At 37.8% G+C, this 24,730-nt stretch overlaps 7 protein-coding genes across 7 annotated transcripts in view; 5 read left to right on the forward strand and 2 right to left on the reverse strand.

Annotated features, from left to right (window-relative positions):
* Window positions 1-702: 702 nt before the first annotated feature.
* On the forward strand, window positions 703-2,356 carry BATDEDRAFT_28513 (uncharacterized protein; the record flags this gene model as incomplete). The annotated part of the gene is made up of 4 exons (XM_006682775.1): window positions 703-888; window positions 971-1,877; window positions 1,949-2,138; window positions 2,203-2,356. The coding sequence occupies 4 exons, from the start codon at window positions 703-705 to the stop codon at window positions 2,354-2,356; spliced, it is 1,437 nt and encodes a 478-aa protein (XP_006682838.1).
* Window positions 2,357-3,173: 817 nt separating this feature from the next.
* BATDEDRAFT_92583 (uncharacterized protein) lies at window positions 3,174-4,089 on the reverse strand (the record flags this gene model as incomplete). The annotated part of the gene is made up of 2 exons (XM_006682873.1): window positions 3,174-3,709; window positions 3,837-4,089. 2 exons carry the CDS (start codon window positions 4,087-4,089, stop codon window positions 3,174-3,176), a joined length of 789 nt encoding a protein of 262 aa, XP_006682936.1.
* Window positions 4,090-6,205: 2,116 nt separating this feature from the next.
* BATDEDRAFT_28515 (uncharacterized protein) lies at window positions 6,206-7,239 on the forward strand (the record flags this gene model as incomplete). Its single annotated transcript, XM_006682776.1, has 2 exons — window positions 6,206-6,227; window positions 6,386-7,239. 2 exons carry the CDS (start codon window positions 6,206-6,208, stop codon window positions 7,237-7,239), a joined length of 876 nt encoding a protein of 291 aa, XP_006682839.1.
* A 1,424-nt stretch (window positions 7,240-8,663) lies between these two features.
* Window positions 8,664-9,593, forward strand: BATDEDRAFT_92697 (uncharacterized protein; the record flags this gene model as incomplete). The annotated part of the gene is made up of 1 exon (XM_006682844.1): window positions 8,664-9,593. The coding sequence occupies one exon, from the start codon at window positions 8,664-8,666 to the stop codon at window positions 9,591-9,593; it is 930 nt and encodes a 309-aa protein (XP_006682907.1).
* Window positions 9,594-12,167: 2,574 nt separating this feature from the next.
* Window positions 12,168-14,106, forward strand: BATDEDRAFT_28516 (uncharacterized protein; the record flags this gene model as incomplete). Its single annotated transcript, XM_006682777.1, has 2 exons — window positions 12,168-12,227; window positions 12,688-14,106. The coding sequence occupies 2 exons, from the start codon at window positions 12,168-12,170 to the stop codon at window positions 14,104-14,106; spliced, it is 1,479 nt and encodes a 492-aa protein (XP_006682840.1).
* A 3,304-nt stretch (window positions 14,107-17,410) lies between these two features.
* On the forward strand, window positions 17,411-18,118 carry BATDEDRAFT_28517 (uncharacterized protein; the record flags this gene model as incomplete). The annotated part of the gene is made up of 1 exon (XM_006682778.1): window positions 17,411-18,118. One exon carries the CDS (start codon window positions 17,411-17,413, stop codon window positions 18,116-18,118), a length of 708 nt encoding a protein of 235 aa, XP_006682841.1.
* A 6,377-nt stretch (window positions 18,119-24,495) lies between these two features.
* BATDEDRAFT_32529 (uncharacterized protein) overlaps window positions 24,496-24,730 on the reverse strand; it is a 624-nt gene continuing 389 nt past the window's right edge. The window contains exon 2 of the mRNA XM_006682786.1: window positions 24,496-24,730. This exon is cut by the window's right edge and continues 7 nt beyond it. Within this exon, the coding sequence (XP_006682849.1) occupies window positions 24,546-24,730 (185 nt within the window). The 3' untranslated portion in view covers window positions 24,496-24,545.

Here is a 24,730-nt window from a genome sequence, read left to right on the forward strand (position 1 = left end):
TGAAATCGTAACTAACCAAATCTACTGAGATATGTTCAACAAAACAATCATGTCAATCATGTCGAATGTGATTTATTGATCAGCTATCCATGAGCCATGAGCCATGAACAATGAACGATGATAAATAGAATGAAACTTTGCGGCTTTGATTTGAACATTGACAACTATGCAAGTTGGTTTCAAGTTTACTGTGTGCATTGACACATGGTCACACATTGACAGATCAACAGATTACAGCTAGCGACAATCTGAATCAACTTTGGATGATATATATTTATATTTCAACAACCATTTCGACATGATTTGAATCACTCGGACAAATCAAATACATGACCAATTGAACAATCAGTCAAATATTTGGTATACAGTGACAGTATATGCTGTAGTGATGGATTGTATATGTGATGACAACTATCCATAATCAGGGTGACAATCTGACACTACCTGATCACTGGATACATGACCGCAATTGGAAATATCAACGCAGCATAATACCGAGGTTGATTTTTAATACTAACAGCGATGCTTGTATACTGATCCACCCTACAGGGTGTTTTTGGCTTTGTCCGCCCTATATGGTGTACTCGTGTTTTTTGTGGTCGTTCATTGAAAAGTGCTGGTTGTCACCCTTGAAACTGCCGTTGTTATAAAACGACAGTCATGTATCAGGTTCAACCCATTTTCATTACAATACTCGATACAATGCTGATTACTCTAGAATGCGTTATACTTGCGTTGCAGGCGGTTGCTGCAGTTCGACTTGCATTAGAATCACCAATTGGAACTACCAGTCAATCGAACAATAGACTGTCAAAACGATCACCCGTTGAATTGGGCCGTGATGCTGATCAATGTTTCACAATGAAATTTAATGTTGATGGAGTTGATGTATGTATCATGTCATGTCATGCATTGTAGTTTGATATCAATTTGCACCACGTTGAATCAATCTCACACTTGTTTAAAATAGTTGGATTTACGAGTCGATTCAGCGATTTCCAGTATAATCGTACCACTTCCTAGTTCAAGCAGTGATGTAGGCTTGGCTCCGCAACACACTCCAAGTGGGGAACCCGTTACTATAAATTACAGAGGCAAACAGTATAGAGGCGTTACATCCACAGCCGTTGTGACAATTCCGGGTACTAGGATAACTGACATCAAATTACCAGTACTAGCAGTTCAAAAACAATCACCAGATCTAGTTGGTATCGATCCAGAGTTTGATGGAATATTTGGCTTTGGCTATACCTCGTTGTCAAAACATCATCCACAAATCACTGCGATGAATACTTTGTACAATGATGGTGTCATTTCCAATAACGAGATTGGCATTCAACTATGTCCGTATGATATTCTGCATGAAAGTTTCATCAATATAGGAAACACTGACGTAACTGCAAAATGCGGAACGGATGGAAGCAGTGTTGCATGGGTAAATTCACCAACAAACGATCGCCATACTGTCAACATCAAGAATATACTAATCAATGGCGAAGAAGTGGAGCTGCCTGCTGAATTCCAAAAAAAGGTGGAAAATGGACGTACTTTGTACTCGGTTATACAAACATGTTCTACATTTATGTATTTCCCTAGAGTAGTCGTGAAAGCGTTGATTGATGCTATTCTTGATAGTAATGCGATTACTGTCAAAAAAACTGTGTTTAGTAACAAGCTCAACAAAAAAGAAGTCAAAAGAATATTTTGGGAACATTACGCAATGCTTGAATCCGGTTTTAATATCGATTGGAACAAGCTGCCGTCGTTTACAATTGTAATGTTTGCTCAAAACCCAGTAACTGATGACAATCGCAATTCCGTTGTAAAGATCACACTGGGTCCTAAAGACTATATACAGAGATACGATTCTGAAAAATGTAAATATTTGACAATTGTATGCAATATGTGTTGTTTGATTAACCTGACTAATGTACATGTTGGATTATAGTTTGGTTTACTGTGACAGCTGGTTCAAATGATTATGCAGCTCTTGGTATACCACTCATGACTCATCTTGCAGTCACATTTGATTTACAGAATAAACGCACTGGATTTGGTCCTGGATGTGGATGCGAAGTCATGGCTGATGGATATCCTACTATTTCGAACGGTTATCAAGTACTATGGCCATTACCACAGTAAGTTGTTTAATATTGGTGTGTGTATGTGTCAATTGATATTGATCATGAATTTGGTGCATAGTGTTAGATTGCCTGAACAACCAACTACTTCAGGTTCAGATGGCACATTTATTCGCAGAAGAAAACCAATAACTACAACTGATCAAGTAGCTGTACCTGAAAACACTCACCACACTGTCAAGAGTTACAAACAGACTCTCAATAAACTCGACTGAATACAATTCATTAGTGACAAACTGATACTATATGTATATTTAATGTGGTGTGTTCATGCTTGATTGTGTGATATGTTCAAGCCGTGCATGTATTGGATCAGTTGAGTGTGTATCGTAGTTGTTTAATACACGATGATCACGCATACTATTGCATTGGCAATACATGGTATTGATTGAATACACATCATGATCACATAGCTCAATCATGGTATGCATTGCTTGAATCCATCACTGTATATCTGGATGATCATGTCGATACTGGATGCGCGATATCAACAGTTGGAATATGGTATACTGCTGCAAATACCATGATTATCACACTCCATTAGTATGTGTGATCATATTGCACCAATCGACCAGTATACGATCACTGCATACATCAACATATGGTACTTGACACACGACAGAGTTGATACTGCGACTGATGTGTGTGATCAGTCAGGCTATTGATGCAACCATTTTGACACCACAATCAACGAGTCAAACCAGTCAAATTGGTCAGATCTGATATCAACACACATGACTATTGTTGGTATTGGTGTTGCATGTGTCAATACGACATGTCAAGCAATATCATATCGACACGATACACAATGCATGTCAGCATCATCAATGTGTACAACTATGCAATATACAATCAACTGTATTGTATCGTATTGGAAATACAAGTGTCAATGTACAATATGATATCATGCCAATCAAGACTGTGTACAATGATCAGATATAATGCATGCACATACAATTTTATTGTAAATTAAACCAGAAATACAATTGAATTGGTTGAAATCAGTCCAGATTAACATTCAAATCAATCAAATCAATTGGATGGATCGTCACGTTTGGATTGCTGAAAAAATGATCCCAATCTACTCATAAGCTTGGAAAAACCTTTCCGTTTTTTGGAGGGCACTTTCTGTTCAAAGGATCCAGATCCAGATAGTGTATCCAATGACGATTGCGAGTCTTGACATTGTTGATCACTAGGATTCTGGTATTCTTGATCAATAGGATTCTGATATTCTTGATCACTAGGGTTTCGATCAAGATCCTTGTATTTTAATAATTGTTGTTCAATGTAATCTTTAACGGAATGCGTTCCTCTAATAAGAAAAGTTTGGTGGGGAACTTCTGCAAGATCCAGAGGGGTTCCGAAAACGAGACTCACAATATGTTGATCGGTCTCCCATTTTTTTTCTGTAAGACGACCAATCTCGGACTGGCACTCATAAAAACTTTTTCGAATTTTGTCAAGTTTGGATAGTTGTTTTTCATGATCAAGCTTAGTCTTCCGAATTTCAATATAATATTTTAGGCTGTCATCGTCTTGAGATAGATATTCCAGAACTTTAAGATCTTTTTTCACGCCCATTAGCACGTCATATTGACTGTCATCGAGATTTTAACGGCCAATATATCTTGCTTTGCTGATTACGACCATCCTGTATCTCTGCGTATTTGTCGAGTAAATGCTTGACGTTACCTGGAATTGGATCATCAAGAGCACCCAAGCCTATACCGTCTGGATTAGCATCTATCCAAAAATTATATTCGACACCTTTAAATACAGTGGGAATGACGGTAAAAGTGTTATCTTCAGTACTTGTAGTTGCACTGGGAATGAATGTTGAAATGCCATCTTCATCATCTATACTTTCACTGGGATCAACTGGATTGGCAACTGTGACCGAGCAGACAGCAAGGATTGATGACAATACAGCAACTGCGAGTTTCATTCTACTGGTTTGGTTGAGCAAGTTGTAATGTCATTCAACAAGTCGGTTTTTGAACTGTATTTATATCCATTATTGAATAAATGATATTAAAAGCATACTCCTTGAATGGTCGTTTTAAGGGCTAGTGTTGTTATCAGGGTTGGTGTTGATTTGTTGTCAATGCCAAACTTTGAAGAGTCTCCCTTTATATGTTGACCTGTAACCTTGGCTGAGCCGATATCTGACCATACATTCGAATATCATATGGTTGATTATAAAGCTTCACTCTGAAAAGGGTTATGGTCAAGGGTTAGGGTCAAGAAATGAGTATAAACCAAAACTGGAATGAGTTGACACTCGGCTATTAGTTGGTCATCAATATGTGCCGTGATATTTCATGCTTGTTAAAATAGCAAGTGATTGGCATGATTCAACGTACAAGTAGTGTATAGTGAGCATCGGATGATACTGTTTTACTTGAACAAGAGTGCTAAATCCGTTGGAATAAATATAATTTAGTCGTCTATTTCTGTACTACATTTTACACCCTCATTGTTACACAATATCAAATGTATACAAAAAACAGCTGGAAATGGAATGTGTTTGTAGAAATAGAAAACATCATACACAAGATGACAGCAGTATTGCGTACATACAAATCAAAGTATGCTATCATGATTGTCAACGGATTGATTGAAAACAACTTCATATCCAACTTGCCCATCAACAACCAACAACTCTGTTGGAGTTTTGTGTAATCTGATTTATATTAATTTAAATGGAGGTGTGTGTGTATGATCTGTAACTGTTAGTAGTTGACAGAAAATAACAAATCAAAAGTGTAATGGGTGTTGCACAATAATTCAGGATCAGCAAACTTGGTTTTTTCAATGATAATGAAAAGATGTAATAAAACAATAATATGTTGAAATGGTTGGAAGAGTCATTTATTAATAAATATGAGTTATAGTCAGTCTTGTAGTAATTGATTGTTTGTATCTTGGTGACACGAACAAGTAGAATGTATGATGAGCAATCAGAAAAGTAAATTGATCAATAGGTGTAATTCATATTGTTTACCAAGTCAAATAGTGGAATTATGGCACATAAACATTGGTGATACGAGTCCCTTGGATCATCACATATTACCATTTAGTATTCTGCATGGATACTCGACACATTTGGTAGTCATACATTGTATGGTCACCAAGTTTGAACCCACATTCATGTATTGTGTTTGACTGTCAATGTTGTCAATACAACTCTGTACACACATTTGTTGTATTCTGAATCACGGATACGATTGCAATCTAGTTCAACAACAATCATGACACATGTCAGTAATGCAACTGTTGTTTGCATGCCAATCACCACCAACAACACCACTGTATTATCAATCAGTCCATGACACTGACTGTTTATTACACACTGACACTGTTATTTAGTATTCCGTTTACATGACTAGACTGCAAGTTGTCGTATTCGTTTGTGTAGATTTGAAATTGTTAGTAATCGAGTTTTGACATTCAATTCGTGCTGTTTTTGTATATTTTTGTATATTGCTGGACATTCAACTCAACGTCTTGTTCCAAAGTAGACATGTGTTTGATATCATGTTTGTATAATCGAAATATGAATCCAGTTTGCCAAGTAAATACTGCAAGACTCTTGACAACCAGTCATGTACAGTATTGAGTCGGATGTTCATACTATTGATAGCATGACAATTGACAGTTCAAGAGTTATGTTGAAGCTTTTCTAATCATTGGCAATACTTTGAGTTGGCGTATTGAAAGTATTACAGTTGGCATAAAGTATTGATACTGCTGATATGACCATCAATCCATACTGCATTGAACAGGACTGCAACACAGTGTCATATCACTAGATCAAGTGTTGAGGCAGAGTCGTTTGAAGGATTTTACCACTAATATTTGACCAGCTGTTGCGTGGATAAACCGTTACCCTATACTGACCGTAACTTGAAACTGACTGATTATACCAATCGATCTTGACATATTCTTTAGTATATGGGTCAGGGTCACCAGTCCTTGACTATGAGTCCTGTTTCATTCAATGGCTGAAGAGTTGTGCATAAAACAGTCTACAAATGAGTATCTGTGCTACATATACCTAAATGGCGGTCAAGCTGTTGCTGCGTGAGCTCATATAACCCTTATGTTTTGATCATATATTTAATCGCTATGAAGGTATGGTTCATATCCACAACCGACCCATTCATTACCAAGAATTGTCCTACTAATCGACAGGATGAAATTCATATCGACTATTGTGTTGTTGCTGTTGTCGGTGACAGTCAGTGCGGTAGTCATTGATCGTCCGTCTGCCAGCGAATCAGAACCTGTAAAAGAATGTTCAACACACATGCAGCAACACGCTGGTATTTGCGCTTCAACTGGAACAGAGCAACAATCAACTGGAACCAATCATGATGTAGCTCAATCGACTATAGATCCCGATGATTCAGACAGCTCTGTTGATCAGTCCAATGAATCATCGTCATCCTCTCAGTCCAAACAGTCAGACGATGATATATTTGACAACACACTATACGACGACGTCTGCCATCTCCCTAAAAAATATATCCCAGAGAACAAACGGCCCATTCTCACACATCAGCAAAGGCTGGATAGAGTCGAAAAAATAATGATGAATATGGGTATGGAAATTCCAACTGATGTTGGAGACGGATATCCGCACAAGATGAGCACCAAGGCAAAGGAAAAAATACTAGAAACTAAACAAAAGGAGCGTAGAATGAGCTCATCTGATAAAAAAAAGTTTGAAAGATTTGCAGCAGGAAGATTATGGGTGTGTCGCAAGTTGACTCTTGAACCTCTCAAAGAAGAGTCAATCAGAGTTGTATCTGAACCTACTCCAGAATTAAAATCCATCTTGAAACCCGGATCCACTTTTAAACCCCACGGCTCAAAACACGATCATTCTAAAAAACATCAGCAAAAGTCAAGTCACGATGCTGGTTCAAGGGAAGCTAAAGTACACTTTGTACCAACGACTAAAATTGCTAGATATTCAAGTGAATCTAGTGTACTGCAAGAATATGATATTCAACTTCCTTCATTACGTTCAAAGTTTAATAGATTCAAACGACAGATGATGAGGTTCATTGGATATAGAAGGCATACTTGAACATTTCTACGCAAACCACCATAACTAAAAGTGTAGTAAATCAATGTTTGGACACTAGACTGCTTGATAATACAATTTCATTGTAAAACTGGAATCACGCTATCAACAACCTCGTTTAGAATATGCTGTACTGCAGTGTGTATATATGATTTATACTGTCAATTTGCATTTGTAATGTAAGCATTCAGTCATGTTTGTTCAATAAACACCTTGCATTGTCACCACCATTTCCAATGTAATAGTATGCTTGAATTGATCATATTGCACCAATCAACTACTGTGCACTGAATGTATCAGATGGTGTCATGAAATGGTGGATAATATTCATAATTGAAGTATTGGCAGTCAGTGATTGAATGATACGATCGAATACCGCTGATCACTTTGTTGGTGGCCAGTATCACATGTGGTCAATATCAATATGTTGCACAACAGTCATTCAAACAGGTTGGAGCATGCCACATTGTAGCAATGCAATCAAATTGGTACAACACATGTCAACATACATGTAGTGTAGTGTAGTATACACTAGTAGTGATGATTCAACCAACGACATGCGTGGTTGTAATATTATACGTGAAACCACACGATCATGCCCATGTGTATGGTTATGGTGACATACAGTATTACAATGATGAGTCAACAACAATGTGATGGAACTGGATGTGCAATATCAAAACCATGTCCAGAATACGTGATATAACAACAACTTGCAGCCATATTGATGTAAATGGACCACTAAATAACAGTATTGGCATGCAAACAACAGTTGCATTACTGACATGTGTCATGATTGTTGTTGAACTAGATTGCAATTGTATCCGTGATTCAGAATACAACAAATGTGTGTACAGAGTTGTATTGGCAACAGACCAGTCCAACACAATACATGAATGTGAGTTCAAACTTGGTGACCATACAATGTATGACTACCAAGAGTGCACAAAGTGTAGATTCAACACTATAGTATGATTGTGTGTCATATGATGGTTGTTGTATATCAAACAAGTAGTCAATGTGTAGTAATCATTGTATATTGCAATGCAGAATACAATCACTGCATGATGAATACTGGAGTGATCCATTTTACATGAATATGGTTGTAAAACAAAGCACTTGCGGCCACACAACACTCATGAAGGGTGTGCTTTTCAATATACCTGATCAAAGGGTCGTAAAAGCATAATTCAATCGACATGATCATCAAATTGATCAATATGATATTATGGACAGGGAGCAGCATACTATCTAATTTTATAATAAACCACTACAAGCAATCAAATAACCCTGTATATTGGTTAACCTAAAAGGGTTGGTTTGCTATACAAAAATACAAATACAATCGAGTGTGTCCAGTTTTATAATCGACATCAGTCTCGACACTCTACTTTTGTATTAATAGTTTGAGCCCATTGACCAATCTGATGAAATTGGTTGATATTTTGTTTGTACTGACTGTAGCAGCAACCGCCAATGCAATACTGATACCGACTGATAACGATGGCTCACCCAAAGCATCAGTCACTTCTAGTCAAGTGTCCAGCCCAACCAGTGAACCTAATTCAGGCACTTCAGATGAATACCAGGAATATCCAATGAATTTGAGTCTTTCCGGCCGAATCCGGCAAGGGATAATGGATCAACCCGGTCTAAACACTCCCACTCAAGGTCAACGACCGACTGCAACTATAACTGGTCCAAGTACTTTCAAACAAGGTCGAAAGCGCATAATGGATGTGATTGATTTACTGATTTCCAGACAAAACCAGCAACGACCAATTGATGAAGTTGATCCAAACGCTTCCAAACAAAGTCAGCAACAGCCAATGAGTCAGCCTAGTTCAAGCACTTCCAAACGAAGTCGGAAACGGCCAATCAATGAAATCAGGCCAAGCATTTTTAGCCAAGCGTCTGGCTCAACTAATGAACCCAGTCCAAGTGCTCCAAAGCGAGATCGAAAACAACCGATTGATCAACCCATTCCAAGTACTTCCAGCCAAGACCAGCAACAACCAATAAACGAAGGCGAGTCTGCTAATACTGTTTCAAATCAAGTAGCTGAATTAAGCCCAAGATACCAGAGAACCTTTGATGGTCTAAAGCAAAAACTTGCAGTGTCTAAAGAATTACGAAAGAAAAAACTCAAAGAATATTGTGATTATGCAGCCCTCAGATTCGAACAATGGTCAGCGTTAGAAAGGGGAGAAGAAATATCTGGATCAACGTACAATCCAAACACTGAAAATCAATTGAAACAAGAGTGTAGAAAGGCAGGAAAAAGAGTGTGGGAGTTGAGGGATCAATTGAAAAGGTTTATGAAAAGGCATGGTTTGAGATTTGAAGAACCGAATTAAGATTTGGATTGATGATTTGTCGATGAATTCAATTTTGAATAAATTTAAGCTTTCTGATGTATTGGTGTTTGTCGAGTATTGTGAATGGATCAACAACCATATCATTGATTACATACTGTGTTGGGTATTACATCGACAGTTACTGGATTGTTGATTGATACATTGACACGGTTTGTTCCATATACATCAATGACCTGATAACAACCAGTGTTGATTGTAACTATCAATCGCACTTGCAATCACTTGTCAGTTGTATGGTTGCATGATACCACCAACTGACCATGTCGTGTATTGTACAGCAAACGGAACAATACACTTGTTCAAAGTCTGTCACAAGCAAAAGGTGTTTGTCATGTCACTGTCACTGTTGGAAATCACAACAGACAATGTTTGATTGAATGATTTAACACCCCATTACAAAACATCGTTGCCTTTTATCAAGAATATACTAAAACTAACCAATACGTTAATGCCTTGCAATATATTGTGTTTGACTACAATCACATCCATCATTGTGCAGTTGGTGATATTACTGAATCAAGATATGAAAGTGATCCATCAAGTGGTTCAATTAAAACAAACACTGCAAACCATTCAATCCATGTTGGAAATTGTGTTGGAATACTGAATGGACAAACCTTTGAGTAAAATACAAGTCAATATACAGTAATGCTGTGTATACTATGTATACTGTGGTTAGTGGAAATGATTACTCGTATCCAATTTCAGATGATGATCAAATAATTCAGACTTGCAAGTATTATGAATTTGAACACATCCAAATTGCTGAAACGTCTGTTACTGAATCTAGAAACCCATATCCAACAATGACAAATAAGCAGTGTCAAAACAGAAATCAATTGGATGCATTATCAACAATTAGTGAATATGAAAACAACAAAACATATGACATATGACAGGACATTTCAAACAACTTGTTTTCTAGAGCAACTATAAATGCCATTCATTGACTCAATCAAAAACTACAACAATTACTTGCAATGCATCAAAATTTGACATCCAAATTTGACATACATATCCAGTTCAACAACAGAAAGCGTCAAACAAGTGGTATCATGATTACTATTCACAAAACAAGCAAATTGGACAACAGCGCTGTCGCAACTATTATGCTTCAAACTTGGAATCAGAAACGATGCAACTGAAAAAAGTACACAAAGTCGACGAGTATAGTTTATTGAATCATTCAACACCAATATCGTGTACTTGAAAATCAATGACATCAATTCCATCATCTACCAGAAACATGTTTGTTGCGGTGTGTTATTTGATGTGAATTTTGCACCAGTATGTTCATGTCTGATACAATTCATGGCTGTTATTGGACTTTGTACGACTGAACCATTGTTCAAATGTGATGATGTTTATTCCACTGTTGTAAATCGAATGGGTGTATATTGAAATACACGATATTGTTGTAATATATTGTAGTATGTCTTGTATGCAAAGTACGACAATCTCTCGAGTTTGAATGCATTGTAAATATACACCAGACATTCATCAAACTGAACCTTTTAGTATTTTTGCTTGCTTGAAATAGCTCCAGCAAACAAACAAGCGTTTCTGCAATGCACATTGTGTATGCTACACCAACAACATCATTGATGGTCAATACACACAAGTATTGTTGATGTACACTTTGAGTTCCAAGACTGTATTTTTTGTAGCGGAAAAGTCGTTGGAAAGCTGCACATTGAATTGCACTGTTTTGAGCTCCACTTTAAACATCTGTTCAGCAATCGGTCCATACTTTTGACAAGCTCATGTATGAATAATGGTTTATCAGTGTTTTTATCAAGACACGGTAAATTGGTTCATGATCAATGATTTGAGTTGGTTTCAATGTTACTGCATTGATGACATTGAGTGCATCTGAAACAGCAACATCATCACTTGATTCGAGTTTGAAACGATAATTATTGACTGTGTTGGTCAAACTGCAGATTCACTGCTATTGTATTCAGACTCTGTAGCAAGACTTTCTGTGTGATGAAACAGCATCTGAAACTGCACCAATCGTTTGATTTCCAATAATATGAGCATCATCCATAATAATATCACCAGCGGTTTGTGGTTCAGCATTTACCATTATACGAATCCAGTGAATGTGTTGATTGTAGGTTTGTAAACAGAGGCTACAAGCCAGCAGTGACATCATTTGTAGACTTTTGATTTTGAAAGCATTCATAATTTCTGATATGTTACTATCATACAGCAAGGCACATTGCAGTTGCTCACTTTGTCGACTTTTATTGGCAACCTATTATGTACCAGCCACAAATCTGATATTGCAGACTTGTAGATGCTTAAAAATGGGGTTTCAAATTGACTTTTGAATTTGAGGATCGTGAACATATGATGGCATATTGATGGTTGTCATTATTGGCAAGTGTGTTGCAGTTGATTGAAGATGTGATGGAATGAATCAATATTCGATTACGTCATTTATTAACAAGTGAGTGAGTGTGTTTATAAAATGGAAACCAAGAAAGTCATGTGAATTCCAGTTCAAACGTCATTGTTGTTGGTTTTTGATTGTTAAACTATTCAGAAATGTCTCACATTCACACACTACTAATGTCTCACACAATGCAAGTCAACACTCTCACACTAGTAATGTCTCACATTAATGAGACATTAATTCTGGTGTAAATTTGACTAATTTCCAAATATTTAAATCGTGTGAATTGTCTTGAAATATCCCAAAATTTTGTTATTTTGACTCGATTAAAAAGTCGATTTTTGTTTTACAATTTGACAAATAAATTGCTTTTTTACTCTTTTTCTTTTTCATAAAATACCAAAACGATTCCTCAATGTTGAATACGACACTATTTCTACTGAAATTGATGTGACTGGAATCAGTAGACTTGGTGAAGTTCAGGATGCTATCAAGTCTGAGTATGGTCCTGCTATGGCTGACATCGATGCTCCTCAACTCCAACTATACACCAACAGCAACAAAGACCAACTAATCAACACCTGGGCTTTACTCGACTCTCTTCCTCAATAATACTTTACTCAAGATGGTTCTTGCATTGTTATTGGTTGTTTACATCTACCTCCAAGACAGCCTACTCAAACTGACCTAGGTCCAACATCTGCTGCAGCCTCACCCGCACTACTGGATTTTTGGACTGCTTTCACAAACTACCCTAACCCTCTTGAAGGAAACACTGTTGTCCAACTTCCAGCAGACGTATTCATCCTTGGAAACCATTCAATTGGATCATCCATTTACATCCGTCCTTGTTATCCTAAACTTCTTGAAAAATCACTATCTATTGTGCAATCTGCTGATATATGTCATTTGATCATCCTTGGAAATCTTGGAATTGGCAAGACATATTTTGGTTACTTTTTGCTGTTGCATCTTGCTCGCTCTGGTGCTACAGTCGTGTATGAGAGTGGAGCCGATCAAAAAAGATATCTGCTTACTCCCAATGGTGTACTCGAAGGAGGAAAGCATGCTTTTTGGAAAATCTTGGATTCCTCGTCAACATTCTACATTGTTGATGGCTCAGCACCTGTTGATGTTGATGCCAAGACCATTCTTGTTACTTTACCTCGTTGGGAAATTTGGCATCGGTTTTGCAAGGGGTCCTGCAACATTCGGTATATGCCAGTGTGGTCAAAAGAAGAATTGCATTCCTGTCGCTCAATGCTGTTTCCTACAGTCCCACAAGAATTGGTTGAAAGTCTGTATTTGAAGTGGGGAGGAATTGCTCGTTATGTTCTTAAATATGCATTGGTAAAAGAAAAACAGAATTTTCTCGACAAAGCTTTAAATATTTCCAATATCGATTCAGTTGTCAAGTCTTTTGGTAAATATGGTGAAAACCTAGACGCTTCAAGTTGTTTGATTCATATATCAGTCAAGGATGGCTTTCACAGTGGTCCTTATCAGTTTGCTTTTGACTATGTGGTTGATGAAATTTACAACCGTGTCTATGCCAGAGACCGAGATCATCTTATCAGATTCGTTTCTGTTACTCGAGAAATTGGTGAAACTGGTCAACTTAATAGGGAATTATTTGAAAAGCACGCTCATACAGTCATCGCTAAAGGTGGCTCATTCAAGATTCGTGATTTACGTACCAAGCTGGAGTCTACACTTCAACTGCCGATGGATCTTAGTACTTTGTTATTCTCCAACAATTCTCAAGTTCAAGACGCAACGAATTGCTATTTCCGTCCCATTAGCAATATTTTTGAATCTGTTGATTCGTTCATCAAGCCAAATCTACTTTTCCAAATGACCGGTGCCAAAGATCATCCTTGCAAACAGACTGAACTTTGTGATGTTTTGGAAATACTTGGTGATCCGTCAAAACCAGAACTGTATTTTGTTGTACCTCCTGATCGTTTTGCCTGTTTTACACACCAAAGCTACCACGGAACAGATGGTCAAGTGTTGTCACAAAACGATACTATTGCGAGTGTTGAGAAGTTGACTCGATTTGTTTTGACGTTTGAACCATCTCATCAATAAGGTATGTAGACTATAATCAATGATTTTTATTGGCTGCATAACGCTAATCCTAACTCTGTTTCTCGACCTCGTTCTACACAATACACGGCGTTTGATTTCTTAAAGGTGAATAATATCGTATGGGTTCCATCGGACAACAAACCTCACTTTGTGGAAATGACCACTTTCATTGTCAGCAACTTCCCAGTCGTGTAATTTAATTGCTTTGGTTTTGAAACCTATAGTTTCTTGTAAATAATTGCATATCCCAAGACTGTTTTTCACCATACAGTTTTGAAACTAATATTTTGATTCAAGAACAAACTGCGTTTTCCTTTTTCTTTTGCAAATAAAAGTTGTTTTGTTGCTTACAATTTTGGTCAATCAATTGACTGCCAAACTGTACAGCAGTTTTGCTGACATTGGATTTGTCCGATCGATAGTCTTGGTTTTCAAACTTGAATCAAACTCCCAGCTGACAAAACACTGCAGGGATTGTTACAAGCACGAAGGCAGCTGTTTCAAGAGATGTTGGTATGATACAAGGAGTACCAGAAAGTATACTCTTACAAAGAATTGTTTGCAACTGAATTGAATCAAATAGCCATACGTGATAAACAGCGGGTTGATTCTGGCTTTATTCCCAATCAATGGTATTGACAAAAACAACCAGGGATGAGCCAGGATCAATAGTTGGAGGCTAGACACAATCATGAATGGAATATGCTAGAGTATCAAAAAGATGATCAAAGAAAGCGTGAAATTCAACAGATCAGCAATGATGTCCAAATGCATAGTGTAATCAAGCAGATTTGAATTCATTTTGGCATTGCAAGACACACTATCACATTTGGAAGAGTTGATTGGAAATATAAAGACTCGTACTCGATAAACACGGACTTGTCAGTGGTTTGATTTTATACTCTATCATTCTTACAACAAGACCCAGCTAAACACAGTCTGTGTACATTAACACTTGGTACTGGTTAAAAAGCTACCCATTGTATCCAATTTGCGGCATCAAGTATGAGTCTGGCACAAATAGCTCGTATTTATTATGAATTACAAGCAAAGCTATTGACTATTCTACCCTAATACTTTTGACTTGAATTCCTTTCTGCGAATAATTTATGTTTTGACAACTTTGTACATGATTTAGCAGTAAGTGTCGGTTAAAAAACTGGTATCATCGAGTGCTCTATCTATACTACTTTCGATCGATCGAATGACAATATGTTTGTACAACAGTTTGGTAAAACCGATTGTCCATGGATTATTATCACATGGGTCAATGCTGACCTGATTTGGGATATTCAGTGTTGTTGGAATATCAACACAACATCAACACCAAACATCAGATCGACACTGCACGTTGATGTTGATGGATGCAACATGAATATTGAAACAATGCATCATAATGCGTACAAGTCGCAGATTGCAGTTCAAACTCAATGCAAAGTGCACATTGTTACAGTTTGGTCATGAACAAAGCGATACGCACAATGTGCAGTTCATGTCTACGACTCGACTGATTGGTAGACAACGACCATTTGCATTGTTGAACAGTAAACTGATCAGTAAATGACCATCAAACGCATGGCTTGGTATTGACATTCAAGCAATCACCATGATTGTAATATTTGCAAGTTGTCCACAAGTTGTTCACAAACGACCATCAATTGACAATGACATGCATGTGTATGTGCATGTGCATGGTTGACTATACAATACACTACATGAACCAATATTACTGACTGAATACAGGTCACAACTGCAAGTATTCATGTGGTAATGGACTGACATTGGTGTTGATATCCAATTGATTGACTAATCGATCATCATCAATTGCATCAGTGATTGGTATATGCAATTGATATACACCATGTCCGAGTCTGATACATGTCGATATATGCGTGTCAATCAGCAATGCAGATTTGTGGCCATTACAATTGAATGTGAGTCGAGTCGATCATTAAACCAACGAATCAATGATTGCAGTCTAAATGTGATGCGATTTGATGCAACATGACAATATATTGTCCAACAGGTTCAACATATACAACACCGATATCCAACACATCACACATGTATACACTGCATATATAAGCGGCAGCAATGACCAATCCAAACCAACAGTGACAGAGTTACTCATCAACATATACTCGATCATCAGTCGAGTCTGCATATATCAACTAGTTGCAACACGTCATAATCAATGTGGATTATATTGCTCACCAATCGATCATGACAGCTAATCAATACCAATCATGTAGTCAATACAATCACCAATATATCGATGATTGTTGACTTGCGGTTACAACTTGTCAATTGTATCCAATGTTACAGGTGATGCACATCTGATTACTGCAAATCAACAACTTGTCAATCATATCATAGTGTGTATTGCCAACGGACCATGCAATTACAAATCAATGTATACGTGATCAACATTTGATATTTGATGGTGATGAGCCAACCATGATTGATTGTATCATGCAACTAATACAGTTGCATTGTCTGGTATTGATGATCGACCCAGTCATGCCAAACAGTAACCAATGCGTGTATATCGAGTTGGTGTTGCATGGACACATCAAGGTGTTTGATAACGAGTCCAACGTGATGATACAAACCCAATATTATATGAATATCCAAGTTGATGAATCAAGTCGAGGTTTGCAAAGTGTCAATGTCAGGTCAATCAAACAAGTCAGTCAACCGTTATATTGTGACTAGTGATGGCACGGTTTGAATATCAACAAGTTAGATAGTCGATAATATGGGTGATAGTGATTTGGTCAAACCGCAGCACTTGCATATCACAGAGTCGGTTTGATGTACGTGGTGTAAGCAGTATGCATAAACTCATTGATATCATGGACTATAACCAATATACACCACACATATACAGTGGTAAACACCAACGTGTGATGTATCCAGTGATCGTATACTGGTCGATTGGTGCAATATGATCATGTCACATACTATTGTATTGGTGACAAATGGTCGTATAGATGACTGAATTATCATATACAAGTCATTGGTATTCTTGTCGCATTATGGTGCCATTACACAGTATTTCTACACAAATCACACCCTGATGCTACGCTTCCAATTTCAATAAGCAATTATATAAAGGAAGAGTCCTTCAAAGTCATTTGAACATTGATAACAAATCAACACCAACCCTGATAGTAGCACAAATCCCTTAGGACGGTCATCCAAGAAATATGCTTTTAATATCATTTATTCAATAATGGATATAAATATAGTTCAAAAACTGGCTCGTTGAATGACATTACAACTTGCTCAACCAACCACCAAAATGAAACTATCAATTGCCGTACTGTCATCGATGTTGGCTGTCTGCTCAGTCACAGTTGCCAATCCAGTTGATCCCAGTTCGACCATGAGTGCTAAAGTCAGCACTGCGACAGTTCCTCCCAGTGCAACTGAAACTGCAAGTGCTAAAGCTAGCATCTTGAACACTTTTACTAGGTTTGATTATCCGAAAAAATTAAAATCATATAATGAGTTTGGCAAGTATTGCTATTCAATTGGCTTGGAGGGAGTATTCATGATCGAAGAACACGCAACACTTTCAGTTAAAATCGACAAAATAGAGAAAGATATTCACAATGTAGATGCTCGGATCAAGGCTCAAAAAAACTTGCTGTATAATCTGGAGCAAGATTTTGACTTTTTAAATAGAGCCTCGGGTCAAGGATCAGTAGACCTCGACCTTGAAACTAATATTAGAACCCAGCGTGAGTTTCTTGATGAACTCCAAGAGATTCTCCAAAAAATTATTGATGGGTATCGGATTAGGCTTAAAAAAGATTCAGAGCAAGAATTGGAGCTTAAACATTACTTTGAGCATCACCATAAGTTTGAGGTGACAGATTCTGACGATAATATAAACCTGGAATCGTATCACTCGTACAAGAGTTGTTTTGACTTTTTCTACAGTTACTTTTCAAGTGTATTTTCACGGTTTGAGCAGGATGCTCAGCAGCAAGCTTCACAACCATAGACCCGTCACAATGTTGGAGTTGAGTGAACCACAGTCCCATCCAGTATATGTTGTAATGCAGCGTGTATTGCATGGTGGTTTAATTGTCATGTGCCATGCATCCAATGTCATTCATTCAATAAACATCGTGTATTGCCAAACAATAGTGTATTATACTAATGGTTTGATCATATTGCACCAATCAACTACTATGTGCTGTCATGACTGATCATTCGGTGTGCTACACATATTGAATGCATGCAACTCCATGACTGTCAATACTTGTTGTTGAAATGGGTTCAGATCACCATTAGCTCACTCACTCGTTGCACCGATGCGATTGCATGATCAACTTGACACCAACCAAACCACACTCGAATATATATGTTCCAGTCATGTGCATGGTGTATTGATTGTCAACTCACAATGTCAACTCCAACACATTCCATCATGATTATGGTCACATCACACCATGCTGATGTATGTCGATCGGTATCACATTGCAACCAGTTATCATTCAATGACTGCAATGCAATACCGTGCATGTATTGTGACTGATACGTTGTGCACCATCAGCAAGTGTGCAACTGTCACTTGATATATCGACTCTGATATGCAACAACATGCTGTGTTTACCATGATCAGGTTTTTGATCAATATCGGACTCACAATACATGATTTGACATGTTGGATCGTGTGGATGTGTCATGGACTGCAATTTAGTTGCAGACACACATATGTTTGACATTGACTGATGCATACTGTGCAATGACTGATCAGTGCGAGTGTAATCACACACTTGGTGGTATTGTGCATTATGGTTGTTTGACAATGGATGAATGCTGGATTAGTCGGTTATATGCAACCCATCTGAATCGACCTATTTGAACAATCACTCGATGTAACTGACAACAATGTGTATACATGGCTGTTGGATCAATCGAATTTGTGCTGGTACTGCCATACATGAGTTGGTCAACAAACTTGTAGCACTGCCAAAATACACTCGTATGGTTTGCTTGCATGAGATAATCTTGTGGTTTAACACCCAAGTTTATTTTACAGTCGTATTCACGTAAAATCAAATACTTTTCTGTATTGATCTTGTAATGATTGTCTTGGAATAAACAATCGTTACATATTCATTGTTTTTGTTGTTGGAAATGGATTATTTGTTTTATTGAAGTTACAAGTTGTTTGGTGTCTGGTGTCTGGAATGGCTCAGCACACACAGTCATTCCAAACACCAAAGTAATTGTCAGCAGGGTTCAAGAATGGACAGTATGATGCTGTATAGTGTAGCTCCAAACATTGCGCTGTTTGTTGAATGGTTGGTAAACCATGTCTAATTAGAGTTGTTTTGTGGAATGGAATGTTGTCTAGAATAAAGTGACCGTTTGGGACCGTTTGGGAATGTTGCATGTCATTGTTTAACAAGTTAATATTACAGCATTCACTGCTGCCTTGATCAATCTCCAAACACATTGATCGTCATATGAAACACACACTATTAGACTATAGTTTTGAACTGAAATGTTGTTTTTGGACTGTACTCTTTCACATCTGTTTGTATAGCCATACATTGTACAATCACCAAGTTTAAACCCCAACTCGTCCATTGCAATCCAAATATTTGATTCTATTGTGCGAATGTTTTCAATACTTGACAAACTCATCCATGCCAATTCATCAGTCGCTTACAAGAGTGAGCTTTATGTATGTGTTGTTTCATTCCAAGATGCTTGAAATAGTTGGCTGACAAATGTGTGCCTGGTAAAAGTCCATTCGAGCACTACCAACATCACTTTGTCCGAGTGTTGGTGACTTTACGAGGTTGTCACATATCCACTTTTCAATGTCTTGTTCGAGTCCAGACTCTGATAATGACAAATCTACAGTGTAAAGAGTGTAAAGAGTGGAAACACTAACACTTTTAGTCAAGTTCAGAATATCTTGACTACAAACTGAAACCCAAGACTTTGGCATGACAGAATTTCAAACAACAGCAATGAAATGACCCATAACTATACAGCATAACGTCTGTGACAAGAACAATTGTTTTACCACTCGACATAGTTGTTTTGGTTCCAGAACTAAAAGATATGATGGTTATGGTTGAACAAGTGACTAGATCTGTCAAATATCACAGATTTGAACACTTATAGTCGAAGCTCTCATCTTCAGAGTTTAATCAGCTTGACTTTGTATTTCTGACGTTGATAGTTTGTTGTATAACAACTTGATACAACAATAACATATCAGAGCTTACTCGACCAACCAACGCACACTGGAGTGTACAACCAACCATTGTGTAGTGGCATTCAGGTCATGTCTTTTACCACAGTCACCTCAATAACTGGTCAAGGTTTCAAATCCCACAGTGTTTGATATACACCAATACCCAACACTCTGTTGAACCATGCTACTGTGAATTTTGCAAAGCGTTTAGAACGCCATGTGGAATGGAAACTAGACTTCAATTTCCATCAATATCAAAACACCAATCGACAATTTGGAACCACTTTCAACGTCGGTTTGACACATTGTTTACAAATGCAATATCGCAAATTGTACAAGAACATACGCAGTTTGTTGACATGTTCCATGCGATTTCAGACCACAACTACCAACAGTTGATAACCTAATAGCAAATACACATTATGAGCAACAAGACCATTGACACACATACATTGGAATTATGAACAAGATGCTTATAGATATTGAAAACACCAAGAAACAACTAGATGAACTCGATACTCGACAATCACCACATACATTCAGTGTTGCACCAATTTGTTGATTCCAACATCACGACATAATGTTGGACAATACAGCATGTCAATGGTGCATCAATGACACATGAACAGACGCTAAACATCAGTCAATATACATGTCAAAATACACCACAATTAGTCGAGTTTCAAATGGTCACATACAACACATTCAACACGAATTATAAATGTCTGCAAACCGTGCATATGCATGCTCAATCGATGGTGATATACCATATACACAATCAGTTTAAATATGGCTGGGAAATAACTAGTATTGGCCAAGTTATACATGTTCAAAGTGGACCATTTGCATCATCACAATCGCGTACTAAATGGTCAATTTCACAACCAATACTCAAGCCTGTGCTGATATGGTGACATGACAATACTTGTATACACTTGGTATTGTATCATGTACAATTTCAATGCAATCCATGCATGTTTGATAACACAATAATTGAATAGCTGACGTTTTGTAGGTTGGATATTATAGTCGATGTTTGGCGTGTCAATAACTCGGTCTACAGTGGTCGTACAATGTCGAAATCAACTGCAATGTATGGCACACATATAGTCATGTATTGTGTATATGATTACGTCGTCATTGGGGCAGTATATCAATGTGTATCATGACCACTAAATGCATGTCCGAAGGTGTCGTTTTGACGTGTTTGATGTCGTATATCGTCGTCAATAGTGACACTAGTTGCATGAAACTGCTACAGTATATGCACATGGCATTGGTATGTACAATGCATGCATGTGTTGACATGCGATACATGTAAAAAATACAACTTGCACATAGCACGAATATTTGACATGAAACTGGAAATGCGTGTATCTCGATGAATAATGACACTACATGCATGCGATTGATACTGGACATGTATGTATATACATACTATATATTGGACATGCATCATGGCATGTTGTCAACTAAACTAACAACATGTTATAGTCACGACTGTCGACCGAATTGGACACGTCGGTATACACTCAAAACACGACTTATTGCGCTGTGGTTTGGACTGTATACATATCATGTATATATATTACAATGGTCAATATATCAATACGATAGCATCAATATTGACAAAGTTGGATATATTGTCCGAATATCAGACATGGTATCCTGTCCGAATGTCCGGATAATATCAGACACGAGTGGTTAGTATGACGTTTGGAGTGTCCGAATGCGGATATATTAATGCAGCGGTCAATTATGGTGATGATCAGCATACGTATGCATTGGATTACGGCTCAATTGCCGGGTTTTTTTTGTACGAATATTGGGTGGTGATGCAAATGCAGCCATATGCCTATACAGTACTGCATTGGTTGACTCGATGACATGTATATACACATTACAATATGGTAACAATATGGTAACAATACAGAGTTACAATGGCTGTTGTATAGGGTCAAAATAAACGGTTGAATAGTATTGAAATACGACACAAAATCATGCAAAAAAACAACGCATTGTGGGGTAATGATACACTCATGATACACTCATGATACACTGTATGATGGTGGTCGGATCACTGTGATATTGGACAGTAACATGCATACATGTTGTATACACAACCAGTTGAAATATGGATACAATCCGAGTGTTACTGATGGGACTACAAATGATTGCAATAAAATTGTAATGATCAAGCGTAATTGAACATGTACAAAACGCACGTCCCACACATGGACAACACACTGCAATTCAATGGCACAGTACATGATGACGATGCAAGCGATATGTAAGTATATGTATATGGATATGGAGGTACGATGATTGCGGATACAATGGTGTACAGATCAACAGTGAATGGAGCACAAACAACAATGGAGCATGGACATTATAATGCGTACAAAAAGATGATCACTACAGCAACACACACTAGATACAGTTTTGATGACAGGATGGTAATACAGCAATCAAACCGGCAGTATGCGATACAGTATAACGTATAGCATTGTATAAAGTGATGATGAATGGCCATTGATTGATATTAGTGACGAATACAGACTGGAATGTATGGTCATGGCACGACGATAATTGACATGTAAAACGGCCAAGTAATATTAAATTGCCGAGACGTTACCAAAGCAATGTTTTTCAACAAACCATTTGGCATAATCAGAAAAATAACGAGACTTAAACAGGGTCATTTATTCAGTGTGGAAGGATCCAAGAACCGGATATCTGTGAGAGCACAACCCGATGAAATAACTCGGCGGGCAGAACAGATCGGTGCAGCACACATTGATAGGCTTTTGATAGCTAGCCAATTGTAATTATCACTTGGAACGTCCCCGCCGTATTTGTTGATATGGAGGGAGCAGCGTTTGTCGGAGCAATCCGTCGGGTAATTATTAATTGGTGCTCATTGATGGGTTAGCACTATGTGGTTTTTGGTTTCCACCCCGAAGCTATGCACAATGGTAGATTTGGGTGACTCGGATATACAATAATGGCTAAATTATAGTGATGATAATGGCACTACTGACAGCGATGACAGTATTCGGCACGACCATATCTGTTACTATAATGCTTTTTGATATGAATCAGCAGTTTTTTGAACGGCATATTGGGCCCGACAGGGTGATTTGATGACCTACACAACCGAGATTAGCACGGAATGCGTGAAGCAAAACCGAATTGATTAGGAAGTGTACAGAACCAGATGAACCAATGGCTTGAAAAAGCAAATGTTGATGTTTAGGATGTGATGTGGTTGCAATATTTTGATTTTTGATTTTTTGATCTTGATTTGGATATGCAATTACTACAATGTGGATACCGTGAATGTGTATTGAACAGTTGGACAAGATGGATTGGGACAACTAGCGAGGTTTAAATCTTAGTAGTACCAATTATTATATATGGAGTAATGATTTGACTGGGCCAATTTGGATTTAGATTAGATTTGTGGATTTTGAATTTTCGGATTTTCGGATTCGGATTCATAATTTTAAATTGAATTTGATTTGGATTTGGATTGTATTTGGATTGGGTTTAAATTTGATTCTAATTGAATTTGATTCAATACCAAATAGCTTGGTACAATGATTACAGTGCACACCATATATGATGATTACCGCGAAAAATACCAGCGCAATTGTTTCAAACCAGTGGGTTCCATGTAGGAACCAACCGATTCAACTGAACACTACACAAATGGGGTAAACACATGGTAGACACATGACGAATAAACATTAATGTAAGCGATTTTGAGTGATTGGAACAAAAGGTGATGTGCACGACGTAAACAAGACGGCAAAGCAACACAAGAACCGTGATGATCAAGGGGAAAATGGTATTCGAAACACAATGTTGGGGTTGATATGTTGAACGAGGGACTGCGACAGTGGAGTATTGTCATTTGATGACAAATGTCCACTTGGGAATGATACAATTGGGTATTGTTTCCACAAACGGGCAAGCCAAACATGGTAACATAATATGGTAACATGGTTGGTGAGTTGCGTTTGGAATGGACGGCGTTGTTGTACTTGGTACAGTGACACAATGTCCACTTGGGAATGATACAATTGGGTATCGTTTCCTCAGACGCGGCAAGCCAAACATGGTAACATAATATGGTACATGATTGGTGAGTTGGGTTTGGAATGGACCCCACTTGATGTGGGAGTCTGACCATGCCATGGCATGTGCATTATTGCATATAACATGGTATGGTACCGGTTTCGTCACCGGGGACTTGGTCAGATAATGACCGAGACCAAACAGACGCCGTACCGCGAGGTATGTGTCGAGGGGGAGTGGGATGGATGGGGAAGTGGGAAATGTCCGAGGATGATGTCCAAAGACACGGTGTCCAAGGACCATGTCCGAAAGACA

The sequence above is a fragment of the Batrachochytrium dendrobatidis genome (assembly GCF_000203795.2).
Source record: "Batrachochytrium dendrobatidis JAM81 unplaced genomic scaffold BATDEscaffold_18, whole genome shotgun sequence".
NCBI lineage: Eukaryota > Fungi > Chytridiomycota > Chytridiomycetes > Rhizophydiales > Batrachochytrium > Batrachochytrium dendrobatidis.